The following is an 18007-nucleotide window of genomic DNA, read 5'->3' on the forward strand; positions in this document are numbered from 1 at the left end:
GAATGGATACATGATAATTCTTTTGTTTTTAAACTTGTTTTATTCTGAAAGTCAAAGTTGCTGAGGGTTTCCTGTATTGTGGTTTCTCAGGTCGCCGTGTGGGCCACCGACAGTGACGCCGTGTTTATCAGAGAGTTCACATTGATTCGGAGAGATCCTGAAGAGGGACTCCATGATGGCCACAAGCAAGAAGACCCGGTAATGTCCCAGAAAAACCCTAAAAGAAACTCTCCATACCCTGTTATGCTATTTTTAAGTTTTTCCTGCCTCTGTTTTTCAACATGAACGTACTCCACCACCTTCATTTCCTTTCTCCTTTAAAAGCAATTGTACAGAAAATAGATTGATGCGTCGGAAAATGTCTCGATCAGCCTATAAATCTCTTGCAGTGTGTTTATGTAGCTCAGCGCAGCAGAAAAGTGTCTGTGTCACACCTCGGTAATGAATGCGAGTGATAAACGATTGTGGGAGATGAGGTGTGATGTGACTGCAGGCTGACGCGGCGTGATGCGAAACAGGGCAGTTCATGCAAACAGCCTCGTTTAACACTCACTTTAACTGAGGGCGCCTTTTTTTCCCTCATTGCATAGCTTAAACCTTGCCCCGACCATCGATGAGGTAGAAGTCTATCTTTAGGCCAATGTCTCATCCAGACGTTTGGTTGTGTTTCGTCTTAATGCAGTGATAAAACAAATCTGTTTTTTCTGCACATTCTTTGCAAATGTAAAGTCTCAATCATCTTTTAACCTTTGTCAAAGCATTCCCACTTAGTCTTTTAGTGATGATTATACCATTTTTACCCAAAATTTAAAAAAACACTGTCGTTTTCTAGGACATAATTTCTGCGGAGCAGCAGGAGTTCATTAGAAATTCACCTCCAAGTTGCGGGCAGGATTGTTGGGACAAAGTGACCCCATCCCCCCTTCCCTTTATCTTTTCCAAGAAAAGAGCTTCAGAAAACGTCACAAGAACATGTTCAAATGTTAAAAACACCAAAAACTTTATTTTTTTTCATCAGTGGGTCTTTATAGGTTTCTAATCATCAAAGTAATAAAAAAAGTAAAAATACAGTAGAACTGCAACTATTGGTTTTCATTATCAACAATGTCGATGAATAAAAAACAACAACATTGTAGTTTGTTTTTTTAAGTCACAATATTTAAGATTAAAAATGGAGACAGTGAATAAAAGGCTGGAGATAGATTTTAAATTTGTTTCCTGTGTGTTTGTTTTTAAGTCGCACACCTTTTTTCTTCTCAATAGAAATAATGAAAAAGTGCCTCATTAATAAATAAGGGGGGGTTAATCATTTACACAACTTTTTCTTGATCGTTAACAAGGTATAAAAGTCTATGATGATTCAAATAGCCACTTTTTCTGCAAAAAACAAGAGAACAAGGTATTGTTTTTTGCAGAAGTCACATTCTAAAAATAACCCATGATAGGTGAAATCTGCAAAGTAAGGCTGTAAAACTCCTCACTACACACTTTCTGCCCTCAGATATGAGCCTTTTTACACTTTTCTCTCTTGTTTAAACTCTCAAAGTTCAAACTCTCAGAGAAAAATAGATCCATAGAATAAAAACAAAGATCTGATTGTGTTCTGAGAAAAGCTGAACGCATTTTGTGTAGAAGAAACACACAGCATGCAAAAGAGTGATTGACAAGATCAACAGCCAATCAGGATGCAGAAACAATGCACTGTAAAAATAAAAAGCAAAACTGCACTAAAAATAGACCACATATATAAAGGGACCACTGTCTTGCAATGGAATTTAATTAGGTGGAAACTTTGGAACTGTTTCCTTTTTTAATCTTTTTTTTAACACATTCACATGCTTAGACAACAACTCAAAAATGTAAAGCTAGCATATGTATATTTGTATGAAAGAAAGCTGGGTTGTATCATCTTTTTTGTGTGTATTTAAGCCAGTTAGTTCTGTCAGCAGAGTTTTCAAATGAATTCATGCGTCAAAATAAAATGAAAGTTGTGGATTAGGCGGAAGCTAAAAAGGTGGTGAACCTTCCTAGGATTGGTTGGTCAACCAAAAGGTTTTTAACTCAAACTCAAAACGACTAAATTAGAAAGGTTTAAATTAGCCAGAATGTAAAAATAAATAAATTCAGCAGCCCTTTGTAACCCTTGTGCTATCCTAGGCACTTTACCATTGGGAGTTGGGTCATCTAGACCCACTAGACAGTGCTCTGAACCTTTTTTCTTCAATGATTTGTGATCGTCACTGGTGTCCATGGATTACATGAAATCTTTCCACCTTTATCCACCTTTGTCATGGTAGGAAGAACACGTCAATGTAAGGGTGGGGTCATAGGATAGCACAAGGGTTAAAAAGAATCTTTAAAATCAAGAGTAGAAACGAGTGGAGACACAAAATCCACAAAGAAAGACTGTTTGCTTCTGATTCGGTGGATGTTCTAAACATTTTCAGACAAATGAGAAAAAAGGTGTTTTGAAGGTGTAATTTGTTAAGTAAATTGTAAAGAAATATCATGGTAACATTTTGCAATAGTAGTCTTGGAGCTGCTTGATGATTTTTATGGTGGACCATGGCTTGTAGTGTGAAGCACGCTCTTGTTAATGTAGAGGAACAAACCAAATTTATGCCAAAATACCCAAAGAAATGTCTCCAATTTCCTTTTCAGCCTCTCGTAGACTGAGGAGGCAGTCACAGCACTTGATTGCAGTTGTGTCAGCTGGTTCAAGCAGTCATTAGGTTTATGGGCAATTGCCTTCTTGCATAGGGCAGTGTAGTTTTTTTTTTTACTACGTCTCTTGCAGCACTGCATGTCATTACTGCGATTTGATTGTGTTACCGCAGATCTAATGCAGCAGTGCTTTAAAATGCAAAAATCTTTTAAATGTAAAGTGCTTAATGACGTGCCTCTGGTCTTTAATAGGCCATTATTAGACCTCAACATAAAATCAAGCTCGTCAAAGTCATTTTAGGTTGCTTCCTGACGGTCTCTGTCTGCATACGTGTGTTTTTTATTCTTTTTTTTATGTAGGGAGCATGGAAAAATCATTACAAACTCTATTAGGAGTCAATACTTTAAGCTCTGTGGTACATGGTTACAGGGCTGTAGTTAGAAACCACAAACGGCTGTCTCTGCAGCATTTGGATTTCATATTTGCAGTCAAGCAGCAGTGTGATTTATGGCGCACTGACCTCAAACAAATCTTAAAGTTGGCATCATCCAGTTTGTAGTCCTTTTTTTTTTCCCCCTCAAACCAGCATCATGTAAAAGATTTATTTCCCGCCTCAGCGTCTTTGTTCAGCCTAAAATGCTCTTTATGGGTTTCAATGCAACAACTTTGGTTGCAAAAAATATCTGCCATGAACACGCAGGTGTTTTGGTAGTGAAGAAACGCTCTTTAATCTGAACGGAGGAACTAAAACCCATCTGAGAACCGGGTTTCTCGTTTACATGGGCCATTTTCACGCCATAAGACCGACTTCTTCTGTACCTTTCACCTTATCTCCCAAGAGGAGCCCCAGATGATTTGTTCTCTATAAAGTAAAGTGTTTTTCCTGGCAGCCCCAGTTGAAGCTACTTCCACATTACTGAGCTGTCTTTGTAATTTGTCTCGTGTTCCCCATGTGAAGGCAAACGTGTTCTAAAGAGCCCCGATAATGTCAGCACCCATAAACAGACGTAAAGGAAGTATATTTTAGGACAGAAGTTCCTACTATTAAGTATGAGGGAGGTCTGATGCCTCGAAATTGAGCCTCCCTCCCACCCACCCCAAAAAGATGACCACAAATGAGTCTCGTAAATCAGTCAAACTTTGGTTGTTACCACAATTTTCTTAAGTCTTATTCCAGGATTTTACAAACATGCCACATATTTAATAGCCAGCAATAAACTGATCTTTTAAATTTACCCTTTTTCCGAGATTTTACAGCCTGAGTGAAAGAATATTAGAAAACAAGACATAAAGAGAAGAAAACTTGTTTTAAGGGTGTATTCTGACTGGACATATTGGGTTTGCTTAAAGTGAACCAGAGTTTGTTTACCCCGACAAATTTTCAGTCTGAATGCACCCAAGCAAACCCTGGTCCAGGACCAGGAACTGCCCTCTGACCGCTTAGTTTCCATTTGGACCGAGCTTTGGTTTGCTCTGAGATTCCGGAGTCCGAATACAATCCGTCCTTGGAGCGGTACAAATGGACTAAAATGGCCACCATAGCCGGTGGTCATGTAAAGTAAACACAGTAAGAATGTAGCAGCATCTGAGCCTTACCTCCAGCTCTCGGGAAATGAGGCAAAATCCCTTCCTGATGCGGGCACGGCCATGTTGAAACCAGTCAACAGTGATTGGTCCGAGTCACTTTGAGTCATTGTATCTATGAATATTGGCGACGGTAGTTGCCATAGATACGATGGCTCAGACTGACTTGGGCCAATCACTGTGGACTGGTTTCAACATGGCGGCGCCCGTATCAAGAAGCAGTAGTACTTCCTACTTGGGAACACAAGAAGGGAGGGGTTGAGCTGTCCATTGTTTTTACAGTCAATTGTCTGAATACAGCCCAAACGCAATGTTCAGGATTCAATCCAGAACAAATTAAGCAGACTGGGTCTGGAACAAACGTTTTTCCCAGTCTGAATACACCCTTAAAGTGACCGTTTAGGAAGGGACTGTCGACTTTTTGAGAAAATTAAGAGGTTTTAAGTAGACCTTATTGTCTAAAAAATGTGCTAATCATAAGTTGCAGCTCCACTTATAAATCCTGTAGGCTGTTGATCTGCATGAGGTGTGGAAATTGTAGACAGTTTAGTAAAAGCCATTTTTTTCCGCTTGAGTTAAGTTTGTTGTAAATGTAGTAAAATGTGTTTACAGGACAAACACAGCGTGGACACAATCAGCTAATATCCCAATAGCTTCTTTGCAAAAATCAACAGTAGTGTAAAATGTACAGTTTGTGATATATTTTAATTATAAAATACATCAGAAACATTATATATCCCAAACATTTTTGAGATTTTTTCGTTCTGTAAAGGCTTGATTAGTTATCCCGTCTTTAAAACCTTCCTTGTGACCCAGGTTGCTGCCTTTGCTGCTTCAGGCCAAATGTTGTGCTAAAAAACACCCAAAACAACCATGATATTATGGGTTGTGTGGCTAAAGGGTTGTTAATAACAGTCATTAGAGGCTCTTTGTAGTGACGGAGGCCGTTACGCTTAGCTAGTCTGTGCGTGTTTGAGAGATTGGTGGTTAGGATTTTTTTTTTTTTTGCATTCAGTTTAAGAGACATCGCCGTGTTTTTACTTCTTTTTTTTGTCTGAACATTTACCCTTCTCGGCCCTCTCACAGAAACATGCCAAGTAGCCGAGGTTTAATATCTTTACAAGCTCAATTGCACCTCAAGCAGCAACTGTCAAGACCTTTCTTTGTCTTCTGTTGGAGCTTCAGGGGTAAAGGGAGCAAGGGCGTTCAGCCCGCTGGCGGGGCGTCAAGGCTGGGAGTAATTGTGGTTGCGCTAGTAGGGCTAAAGGACTGCTGGGGTGACAAGAATAGGGAGCACTCCGTCGTCATGGCAGCAGCTGGAAGACAGAGGGGCGCATTGCTCAGCTCCATGCTGACCTTGCAGCTGTGTTTTGGATCTAGCGCCAGGGGAAAAGGGCAAAGCTTGTGTGCAATTATGCACATCATTTGTCTTTATTAAAAAAGATGGACATGTTAGCTTTGGCAGACAGAATATTTAGACTAAAGATTAGTTTAGCACCGTTAAGTGCTCGTTAGGTAAAGCGTCCAAATCTGCAAATATGTTGGAGCGTCCCATTTTAAAGATTTTTTTTTCTAACTTTCGTTGAAAACATTTGTTTTTTTTTCTTTCAGAGTAATTGAACAGTAACATTTCCGTACACGTGTAATAAATTACACTTGCAAATTAAATTGATTTTTATAAATGGCTGCTGGGTAGATTTAGAAAAAAGAGACAATCTGGCCATATTGTAAAAATATCCTGTTACGGTTTCAGTCACTTTGTGTTTTGTTCCTTGATTTCCTGTTTTATTTTGTAGTATTTCCTGTTTCGTTGTAGTTTCGAGTTTTACCTTGCCCCATCAGTCCTGAGTGTTTCCACCTGTGTCTTGTTGCCTTGTATGTATTTAAGTGCTGTCTTTCCCTTCCTCCTGTGCTGGTCCATATTGTATTCTTCCCCGGTTTCTGAGCTTAGTACATTTCTAGTGTTTCGAGTTTTGCCTGCCGTATGCAGTGGTCTTGTTTTTGTCTTTAGTTTTGTTATTAAACCCTAATCCCTGCATCCTCCTGCCTCCTCTCCTCTCTGCGCCTGGGTACTTCCCTTTTCCCCCCGTAACATATCCAGTAGGGTTTTTGCTGGTTTAATTAACACTTTGTCCAACTAAGCAGACTGATGATAGTGGAGCGGTGGGTCTTCCTAAAAAAGGGTATTTGGTGACCTTGGTGACCTGACTACAAACAGAATCCTGTCAGATTTCATTCTTACGTTCTTTTTTCACACACAAACACTTGCAATTACAATAAAAACTCTTCCATGTAAACCAATGGTCATTTATAAAGGCTGTTATTAAAGTACAATAAAGACAATTTGGCCTAATTAAGGTGATCTGGGGTTAATTACATCAGAGCAGTCTTGGAATTCTGGTTTAATTTGTTTTATCTTGCTTTTTGTGTTTTATTAATAAATTTGCCCTTTATGAGTGCAGTGCTCCCTGAGTTCTAAGGAAGTAGGATTGTAGATGTTGTAAGGCTGTAAAACCCCCCACTACACACTTTAAACACTTTTCTTAGAAGGGAACCTTTTCACACCGTTTTCTCCTGTTTAAACTTTTATAAAAACAGAAATTATAATCCCAGAATCCCATTGTAAAATGAAAAGAAAGATCTGCTTGCAATTGGAGGAAAGCTAAATGTATCATGGACAGGAGATGCAAACGGCACAAAGAAGATTGACTGACAAGCCAATCACAACGTAGAACACAGGCACTGTATAAAAAAGTACATGCAAAATGTCAGCAAACTGCAAGACCACAAAAGGTGAACCGCGATCTAACGAGGGACCATTGTTCACCAAACTGAATTCTTTTTACAGTCTACCACATTTACACATCAATATATCTCGTTACATCCCCAAGGTTTTAACCCAAGGGATCATGGACAGTAAAATCAAAACACACTCCTGAAATCAGACCTATAAAAGATGTTTATTGTGTAAGGAATAGAGCCTGATGGTGGGGAGGAAGGAAGGTAATGGCTGAGCCAAAACAATGAAAATGGTCAAACAAAACCTGACCTAAGTGCTACTTAGCCTCTGGAACAAAAAGCTAAACAAAAAGCAGTCAAAGAGTGAAACCAACTAAACTAAATTGTGTATCTTTTAAGGATGCAATGATTCACTTTCCCCACAATTGGTTTTAAACCCTCAATTTTTTGGTTACGGTTTTTTGAAAAACTATTTGTGTGTTATGAAGCAACAAAACACTCAAAAATTCAGAATAATAGCTTTGTTTTTAAACTTGCTTCTAAGCAAGAAACAATGAATAAAACCCCTTTAGTTGGTTTATACTAAGTCTAGTGTAATGTAATAAAACATGAAATAATAAATCCTTATTACACAAGTGTTTGACACTGTCACCATAAACATACTTGTATGCAGTAGAGATGCAAGACTTCACTTTCCCCACAATTCAGTTCAATGGTGTAACATAACGTTTGTATTTTAAAGCAAGAATGTTGGCACCCCGAGCACCTATACAGAAAGAAGATTACGTGAAATCTACTGAAGCCCCATCGTCCATAGCCTCACACCACCAACCCAGCAGGCACTATCTGCCTTCATCTAATGCTGTGGAGAAGGAGCTTCTCTCATCTCCCCAGCTGCTTCACAGTTATACTGTCCTTTTAAAGCTGACAGCCAATCAAAAACTAAGTCCAGACACAAAGAAAAACACAGATATAATCATCCTGACATAGGATGTAACATCTCTAAATTGGAATGGACTCCTTCCAGGCATGTTAAATTAAAAAAATAAAAGTTAAACATTAGAAAATACCGTAATAATATATTTTACCTTTTGTCCATCATCTCTATAGATAACTCTTGGACACTAAGTTAAAGTTCATTTGTCTTTCTTATTCATGCTGTGAATATCTTGTGGGGTGATTGCCTCCTACATATTACAGTGTACTCTGACAAAAGACATGTGTGGGTCTTTGATCTAAACCTTGGAGAAATTTGTGTAGATGTCAATCAGGAGGAAGAAGTCAAAGGTTTAAACTGCATGTTTAACCAACAAAGACTTGTGATGAAAACCAGCTAAAGAAAATCTAAATAAAAGCTAACTTTTGACCTGGACACTTAGTAGTCTATGAAATACCTATCTATTTTTCTATATGTATAACAAGTAGTACTGTTTAGTATTTAAGTACAGAATTGTTAAGATATTTGGCACGCAGGTATTTAATCTTGCAGCATCACAGTAAACCAAAGCAAGGTGACTTATGTTAAGCTGAATTACTAAAATTAAACCATTTTCTGAGACTTTTTAAGATGGTTCATGCCAGTACAGGGAACGTCCTGACTGACATGACTTTCTATACATATATATAACCTGTTTTCTTTTTCAATTTAGAATTCAGTTCAATTCAGTTTTATTTATATAGCTCAATATTAAAACACAATTGTCTCAACAGGCTTCACTAACTGTACTAAACATAAAATCAGTTATAAAATGCAATAGCTGATTGCTAAACTAAACAGACTATAAACTGGAGATCCCTGCCCTTACTTTTGGGTAAGGAAAAAGTCCTAATTGAAAAACCTGATTCCAGGAATCCACAATGTAACAGAATTTAAATAGATTCTTTTTAATGCCAAAGATTGACAAATGCCAAAAGGCCACATTTCAAAAAAAACTGTTGACACCATGATGACTAATGCTCTGAGGCTGGTTAATCTAAATGTTGAATATGTAAAGATCCAGGAACTGTTGGAACTGCACTCATTCAGGAAGGAGTTTCGCGTCACACTTTGGAATACAGTGGTCCCTTTCTATATTGCAGTTCACGTTTTACGGTCTTGCTGTTTCGCAGTTTGTTTTTTTTCAGTGTACACTCAAAAAACGTTCACTTTGAATGAACATAAAAAAATTATGGAAAGGATTTCCACATGATTAGATTGCGTTACTTTAACAAAAATGAATCATGTTGGTCCTACTTAATGTATTTAGGTTGGCTCAACTTAATATATTTAGGTTCAAACTAATAAATTTAAGTTGATTCAATTTAAATAGAGCAGTTGCACCCAACTTTAAATTGATATTGTTGCTCACTCTAAAAAGAAAAAAGTTGATCCAATTTAATTGAATCACTTCAATTGGTCACACATAAGAAAATTAAGTGTATTTAACTTAAATTTCTATTTTTTTCTTTAATTTTATTTACACATCTGTAATTGGTACATTGTTCCAATGTTACAACCAATGGGTCTTTTAATTTTCACATCAAAGACATGAATTACCCAGCAAAGTCCCACATCACAAGACAGGAGCTCAATTACCACGAACTCTGTGTTAAGTATTGGAACATTAACATTTTACCACACAAGGGGGTTGGTCATCATCCTCTACCAAACTTTAACTCATGGTGCAAAAAAAAAATAAACATAACAGTTTAAATCACTAGTTAAAACAGAGTAAAACAGCTAGACAATAAAACCCAGGGACAAAAACTCACACTTAAACCCCAATCTGCCCAGATAGACAAAGAAAATGGTATCCCACAATTCCTTGCGATTACTAATGCATCCAATTTAATGGTATCACGTTGGATCAACATGATTGAAATAAGTAACTTTTAAATGGATTATTTTTATGTACAATCGACATGATTCATTCACGTAAGATTTACAAACATAACATTTTCTGGTTGAAATGACAAGTTACTTTTTCGTTAACTTAATTGGCTGGTAATTTCCTTTTTTTGAGTGTAACTGCATGTTTTATTATTTTTCATTTTTAGAATATTCTGCCCATGTTTATCTTTGCTGCACATATTACGCGTGCCCAGCAGGAATTTTCATCATTTTTTGTGCTGGTCGCACGGAAATATGTGTGATTAACCCTTGTGCTTAGATGACCCCACCCTTCCATTGACGTGTTCTCCCTACCATGACAAAGGTGGATAAAGGTGGAAAGATTTCATGTAATCCATGGACACCAGTGAAGATCACAAATCATTGAAGAGAAAAGGTTCAGCGCACTGTCTAGTGGGTCTAGATGACCCAACTCCCAACGTTAAAATGCCTAGGATAGCACAAAGGTTAACATCAGCCTGAAAATAAACCAATTTTACAGAGACAAAAGTAACTAGTTACAGCCATGTGTAGCTGAATAAAAGTTCTGCAGTTACATCCTTCACCTCAAGAAAAAGTAAAGATTTTGGTGGTGTAAAATTACCCTAGAGTACAACAAAGTATTAGGGTCATCATAAAAAATAGAAAAACAAATTAATATATGAGGCTAAAGTAATAAAATTATTAGAAAAAAGTCATAATTTTAAGTTAAAAAATATAGAACATTTATGAGAAGTCAAATCTTTAGGAGAATAAAGTATTACATTTTTAAGAAAAAGTCATAATTTTATGAGAATAGACTCACAACGGTTTGAGTAAAAGATTTAATATTTAGATAATAAAGGTATTATTTTATAATGTCATTATAAATAATAGCTTTATTGATGGACTTAGTTTTAAACTATATTTTCAAAAAAGCATGGCTTTTTCCTTTTTAATTTACAACTTTTTTCATAATTATACAAGTTTATTCTTATAAAATTACTCATTTTTTCTTAGAATTTTACAACCTTATTTTTTGTAAATGTATACATACGATTTTTGTGGCAGCTCTAATACTCCGTACTTTAGTACAATTTTTATGAAAAGTTACTGATAATAAGCTTTAAGGGAACGTGAGGCAACACCAGAGATGTAAAAATGCTCATTCTGAGGTTGACAGAATGACTTTTGTGGGGGTTTTGAAGTCTGACAGATTAATTTACTCCCTGCCTTGATTAGTTTCAACAACAGACTCAATGCCTGCCACACAAAGCAGTAGAAAGCTTTTGAGAGCGTCAAAAGGATGCTTTCAAGGTGCTGCCAAGACTTTAGGCAAACTGTTGAGGACAACTCTTCAGGCTGGCGGCTCAGATTTCCCTTAATGTTGATGTGAACCCAGGAGAGATCCTGTTCTTACAGCTGGATCATCTCCAGGAGGGGGGAGAAGATGTTGGTTCTGAAGTAGAGCATCACCAGTCACCTCAGCTTGGATATCAGCTCAGTAAAACATCATATCAGCACATACAGCACAGGTGCAAATACTTTCTTTTATTCTCCAAAGATTGCTTTTGGTGATAGGGCTGTGGACTTCCAACAAGCTTACTCCTGATTGGCAATGGTGGTTGCCATTTGGACCAATCACTGCTTACTGACGATTTTTGGCTCCAACAATGTCGGCCTAAAAAAATGGCGACTGAATTTACTTCATTTTGTTGGAGCCAGAAATACGTCATTTTCTATGGGTGACATCACTCTCACTCTGTCCAGTTCTCATATAGAGGCAGTGGGTTAAGCGATTGACTGTAAGTCAATTTCAGTCATCCCTATTTTATTTTATTTTTGGATAGCGCCAGATGATGTAGCCAGGCATGGTCAATATGTAGGGATTTAGTGTGAATCGTCAGGTCAATGATTTGATCTGTTTCCTGCTCTATACAAGTCCATCCATCCATCCATCCATCCATCCATCCATCCATCCATCCATCCATCCTCTAGACTTGCTGAATCCCTTTTGGGGTTACGGAACTGCTGGAACCTATCCCAGCAACTGTTGAGTAAAGGTAGGTTACACCCTGGATAGGTCACCAGTCCATCCCAGACCCACGCAATCACACACATTTTCACAATTTAGAAACACTAATGAAGCATGTTTTTGGACTTTGGGAGGGAGCCGGAGTGCCCAGAGAAATCTCACACATGCACAGAGAACATGCAAATTCCACAAAAAGGTCCCAGCTGGGATTCTAGCCAGGGGGGTTTTCTTCTTCTTCATCAGACTATTGTTCTATGACGTGGGTTGCTTTTTGGATTACATTCTAGGATATTCCTGTGGATTGTTTGCTGTGTGTCTCTACGGCCCATCTCTCCCTTTCCGGAAAAAACACCACAGCCGCAAAGTGCAAAAAACCGTAATTTCGAGATGCACTCCAAACTCATTTCCAGATCACAGATTCTTTTTCTCCCCTAACACTGCTTCAGCTGCTTTCTCTTGCCCCCTCCTGGGCACACAGGGAGTAATAGACTTTAAGCTTTAAACTTTTACGTTTTTCCTTCCAGCAGATGTCAGTCATACTCGTGTCAGTCCAAGTTTATTTTCGCGAGATCTCAAAGTGCTCACTGGAAAGTCTCCCTTTGTCTCAGCTATCCTCAGTTGCCGGAAAACTCGATTGTGTGGGTGTTTCCTGTGCTGTTGCTGTGTGCCATCATCCACCTCATCCAAACACTGAATTGAACCTAACACTCCCAAGTCAGAGTTTCACTGGGTTTTCTATCTTGTGCTTCACTTACAATACAGTAGCCATCTAAAGGACCCACTTAGAGTCAGAAAGATCAACTTAATCTGGAAGAAGATAATCCAGGTTGTGAGCACTGTTGCAACTCTAGTCAAAGTCCCAGAAGTGGGTGTGGAAGAGATGGAAGGTACTGATGTCTCAATGAGAAGAAAGGATGATTTCAATGTAGGTCCAGTACCTTTAAACCATGCAAACCCTGGTCCCAGACCCATCTTTTAAGGTGCTCTTGGTTCATTTCCAATCGGATTGAGCTTCGGTTCTCTGTCTATGAGATTCCTTAGCATGAATACAATCCGCCTTAGGAGCAAAACAAATGGACCAAAACGACCACCATAGCCTGTGGTCACGTGATGCAAACAGAGTAGGATAGCACAACACATGAGCTGCAGACACATGTAAAGCGATGATTGTCCTGTTATCAAACAGAAACAAAGAGTCCAACTGTTTATTTGTTAGAACATTTATTTTTCTCTTAACCCTTGTGCTATCCTAGGCACTTTAATGTTGGGAGTGGGGTCATCTGGACCACATAAGATAGTGCCCTGAACCTTTTTTCTTCAATGATTTGTGATCTTCACTAGTGTCCATGGATTACATGAAATCCTCTTCACTGTTATCCACCCATCAATGTTAGGGTGGGGTCATTTTGACCCCACAAGATAGCACAAGGGTTAAAAACAATGTCATAACGATGAGACACAGCGACTTATACAATTGTGGTCTGTTGAATGCAGGCCTAGTAAAACAACTTTTAAAGTGATACACATTGCTTCTCACTGTTTTCCCGACAATCTATATGTCAGCAACACTCATCAGTGGACCTTCTTAGACGTCTTCTTGCCAGTAACCTCCTCCATACCAAAGTTGCAATAAAAAGTGTTGTACCTGATGCGGAGGCAGGCGTTTGAAATTGGTCAGCAAAATATAAAGATTGAATCGGTGAACTATCCCAACAAGGATTGTAAAGCGCAGGATTTCCAAAAGTTGCTTTGCCCTGCCCTCGTAATTGCTGGTCAATGAGTGAAGCGATCTTTAGTCATGTATTTTGTTTACAGGCTTCGGAAAGCTTGTAAAGCTTTACAGACCTGAATACAGACCAAATACAGACCAAACACAAGGTTCAGGACTCAGTCCGGACCAAATTAAGCAGACTCTGTCCAGAGCAAATGACTTTTCCAGCCTGAATACATCCATAGAGTTTGGATTCTCAAAGCCAATATCTAGAATGAAATGACAAAGGTAGAGGCAGAAGTCACACAAAGAAACAATGGAAACAAACTGCTGTGTCAGTGCCTGCAGAAGCTCTGTAAGGAGAACTTTCACAAAAAAAGCAAGCCCTCCACGATCTTCTACTTGTTCTCCAGTATTTGGAGGCCAGTCAATAGTTAAACCCAGAGAACTGTTGCTGCCATCTGCACTTTAGTAACTCAGCTACTAAGAGCTTATTAAGAGCTAAGGAAATCTCCTTCCGGACGTGGACTGGTTAAACATTTCAGCTGCAAGATCCGCCGTGGTGCAAAGGTAGGGTGGTTGACCTCTGATTAGAGGATTGCAGGTTGGTGCCAGTGTGAGGCCATCAGTATGTTAATATTTGTGCTCATGAGTAATTGGGACTGTGACTGTAAACCCCTTTGGGCCTTAAAGTCCCACTCAGATTATCTTTTGATCTATTAAAAGTAAAAGTAAAGTAAAAGTGTTCCCATTTTTAGCCAAAATCAAGGAAGCTGTGTCATTTTCTAGGTCATAGTTTCTGCAGAAAGGCAATCATTTTACAATAGCATTGTTTTCTTCTGCTCCTAATTTCCAACGATTTGAATGAAGAAATATTCCAAAATGCTATTTTGAGCTAAATTTTCTTTCGAGCCACATGAAAAAAATATGTCACAAGAACATGTTGAAAACACCAAAAACACCCTTTTCATCATCGAAGTGGGTCTTTATAGCAAGGCATAAAAGCGCTATATAAGTATACGCCATTACCATTCATAAACCAAGAGTTCACATTTTATGTTTTTAACTTCAAATGCAAATATCAGTTTAATTTCAATTCACACACAAAAAAAATGTTGTTCTTTTTGCTGGAGATGACATTAATCAGGACCAAACCATTAAATGGGAAACACATTTTCAAATCCTTAAAAATAATATAAGAATCGGGGGATCAAAGAGAGGACTCTGTCTGCCTCGTTTTTGCGCTTCGTTAGTATAGTTGCTCTTGCAGAAAGTGCTGAGTGTTGGTGAATGTGGTGCAAAGCCACGTGGCTTTGGAAGGCATGTGTGTTCAGTCAATGGTTGGCCCAACACTTGGCCACAGCGAATATCTCCTAGCCCTCACTGCGGTCTGCTGGAGGCACTTGAATGGGCCTGCTGAGGTAACGCAACCCAGAGACGAGGCCTCACCACAACTCCCTCCTAACAAATGTGGGCGTGTGGCTTCACTGCTCCAGCAGTGTCTGCTAGGCCGCTGCTGCATGCCCGACCCCCATCTGTGGTGATGCACATTCTTTCCTGTGAAGCAAGCCCAGTGTTGTTTGTGTTTGCCTGCTGACATGTGCTCATGCAGTGCTGTGTTATTACAAATTTCACGTGTTTGTGATTTCTCAACCTACAGCATCCAACCCAGTAACCTAACACCTTGCATGAATTGGCGTCTTTGATTTTTGTTTTTTTCTTTAATTACCCCCCCATCCTTCTCCTCACCCTCCGCAATGTATCTGCTCCTCAGCATGTGAAGGCACGCACACAATTCCCGGGCAAGTGATTGATTTTTAATTGTTTACATTTCAGCTCGCAGATGTTTGTGTTCTTCTCCACTTTCACTGGCATGCACGGACAGAAACACGCTGACGCGGCAGGGGACGGAGCCAAAACGCCTCGGCTTGGAGATGTGGCCCAGAATTCCTAAATTGCCTCCAAATGGAGATGAATGTTATAATTAGGACTTCCAACTCTTTTAAATGAGGGTTTCTGTGTTTGAAAAAGAGGCAATACAGGAGATTTGTAATAAATGCTGTTAAATTCTGGTCAGATTAGGTCCTTGGGATGAAAATTAACAATTTAATCTGGAGAACTAAACCAGAAACCTAAAAAAAACCCCAGATGTATAAAGGCCTGTTCACACCGGGACGAATTTCGCCGGCGATTTTCGCCGACGTTTAACGCCTCGTGACTAAACAAAGGGCACCAACGAGAGTGTGCACACCGACGCGAAAAAACGCCAGGCGTTAAAGCGTCAAAAAAAAAAAACGCCTCGGGTTCGTTTTTTTTTTTCGAGGCGTTGCGTCGAAATCTACTCGACCAATGAGAACGGCGTTTATGCTCACGTGTCTGGAGCTTCTGAAGTTACAGTAAAACACAACTTGGGGGCGCTCAAACACAAAACTGCCTTGCTGAGCACACATACGAGCGAAGAAGATAGACGCCAAGTAGCGTCTACACAGCCGTGAAGCAATAATGACGGACATTCTAAAACATCCCCGAACCAAGCACCAGTTGGAGCTACTGGTGCTTGAAATATTCATGTTTTCTTTGTATGATTCTGACGAGCGCATAAATACTTGCTCTCTTCTTCTGAGTGAAAAGCGACTTTAAGAAGCGTAAAGTTGCGCAGCGCCACCTTGTGTACAGGAGTATTTCTGTTTTACATTAAGCGCCATCTAATGTCAGGGAATGAAATTGCATGTTCACTCCACTCATCGTCAGCGAAAATCGCCTGGGTGTGAACACAAAAAACGTGGCGAAAAACGCTGGCGAATAACGCCTGGCGAATATTCGTCCCGGTGTGTACGGGCCTTAAGGTTTAAATTTGATTTGAGACCTTTTTAGCTGGGTTTTAAGCACATAAAAACTGCGTTTTCTCCAAACAAAACATCCTTTTACACGTTGTGGGTTTCGGGAGGCAGTATCAAACTTTGATGCTTGAAGTAGCTGCTGAATCATTTTCCTATGGCATGCTTGGTTTATAGAGGTGGCACTGATAACAGATGTTACAGCGCTAATTACCGGCTGCTGAAAGACGGCTGCCATCAATGGAGGCCAGAGCTGCAGTCGAGCAATTCAAAGAAGATCTTGCTCTGATGTGCTCTGCACATTCGCAGGTCAGTGGATCACCAAACAGATTCAGGGGGCAGTTTTATTATCCCTGCACTTGGTTAGACCGATCAATTCATTCAGCCAAGGAGAAGTGAAAAACACCTTCACAATAAAACTTTCAAATGTACTTTTTTGAGTAAGGGGATGGGTGTCACTGCCAAATTATTGAATTGATTTACGAATCAATTGAATATGTCTAAATATTGATCTATTTTTCTAATTTCCATTTCAGAAGAAATTGATTTCCTAAAGAGTTTTTACAATTTACCATTTAAAAATTAACTTCTATTAACAAAATTCAGAAATCCATCAATAAAAAAAAATGCAATTTTTGCCAAAAACTTAAGATGTGTCAGAAATTTCCACCCTACTATAAAACTATATAGTGCGGGACAATGTAGTACCCTAGATTTTAAAAGCAATTCGTACACCATGCTCACTACTTTTTTTTTTTTTTCAACGGCGAATATGACATCATCGATTTCAGAAAGTTAAAATCTAATTAAAATGAGCATTTTGCAACAATCATGTATGAATCCACTGTCTTCTGAAAACAAAAACGTTCATGGTTTATTAAAAAAATACATTCAAATACATTTATTTTTCAGCAAAAACATTTCAGACGCAATGCATTGTGGTCTATATTCGCCAACCTAATGAGCATCGATGCACACTGGTTTTTTGCAGAGACTTCTGGGAAATTTCTTGGGTACTGGATTTTGGAATTGTAGATTCGGACAGAACTATAAAATGGCAAATGTACTATAGTGCACTATATAGTGCAGGAATTCAGACACAACCTTACAGGAAGCTGCTTTTAAGGGAAATGTATTCTTAGATTTCATTAGATGATGCTCAAAATTACTAAGTAAAGATTATTTTAAAGCAATTCATTAAAAATCTATCTGTATAGTCTTTATCTTATGTCATAGTTTTAGTTCTTTTTGTACAGCAAAGAGATTGTCTTCTTTACAGAATTGTATTCACTTTTATAGGCCAATGTTAGTATTGGGGTAGGGGGGCAGGGTTGCTCCACGCCAACGGTCCTGCTCACAACTTAGAGGTGAATTTCTGAAGTAGGGCGACAGTGGCTCAGGTGGTTGAGCGGGTCGTCCAGTGATCGAAGGGTTGGCGGTTCGATCCCCGCTCCCACCAGCCAAAATGTCGTTGTGTCCTTGGGCAAGACACTTCACCCCCCTTGCCTCCAGTGTGGCTCCACTGGTGTGTGCATGTGCATGAATGATCCCGGTGATGGTCAGAGGGGCCGTAGGCGCGAACTGGCAG

The 18007-nt window shown here is 39.1% G+C and overlaps 1 protein-coding gene across 2 annotated transcripts in view; it reads left to right on the plus strand.

Annotated features, from left to right (window-relative positions):
• The window catches only part of adamtsl3 (ADAMTS-like 3), a 126747-nt gene that overhangs the window by 47130 nt on the left and 61610 nt on the right, over positions 1-18007 (plus strand). For both annotated transcript variants that reach the window (XM_023965892.2, XM_023965893.2), the window contains exon 2: positions 91-198. In XM_023965892.2, the coding sequence (XP_023821660.1) occupies positions 91-198 (108 nt within the window). The remainder of the gene's footprint in view (positions 1-90; positions 199-18007) is intronic.

This window comes from Oryzias latipes, chromosome 18 (assembly GCF_053564925.1).
Source record: "Oryzias latipes strain Hd-rR chromosome 18, Olatipes_Hd-rR_3.1".
Classification (NCBI taxonomy): domain Eukaryota; kingdom Metazoa; phylum Chordata; class Actinopteri; order Beloniformes; family Adrianichthyidae; genus Oryzias; species Oryzias latipes.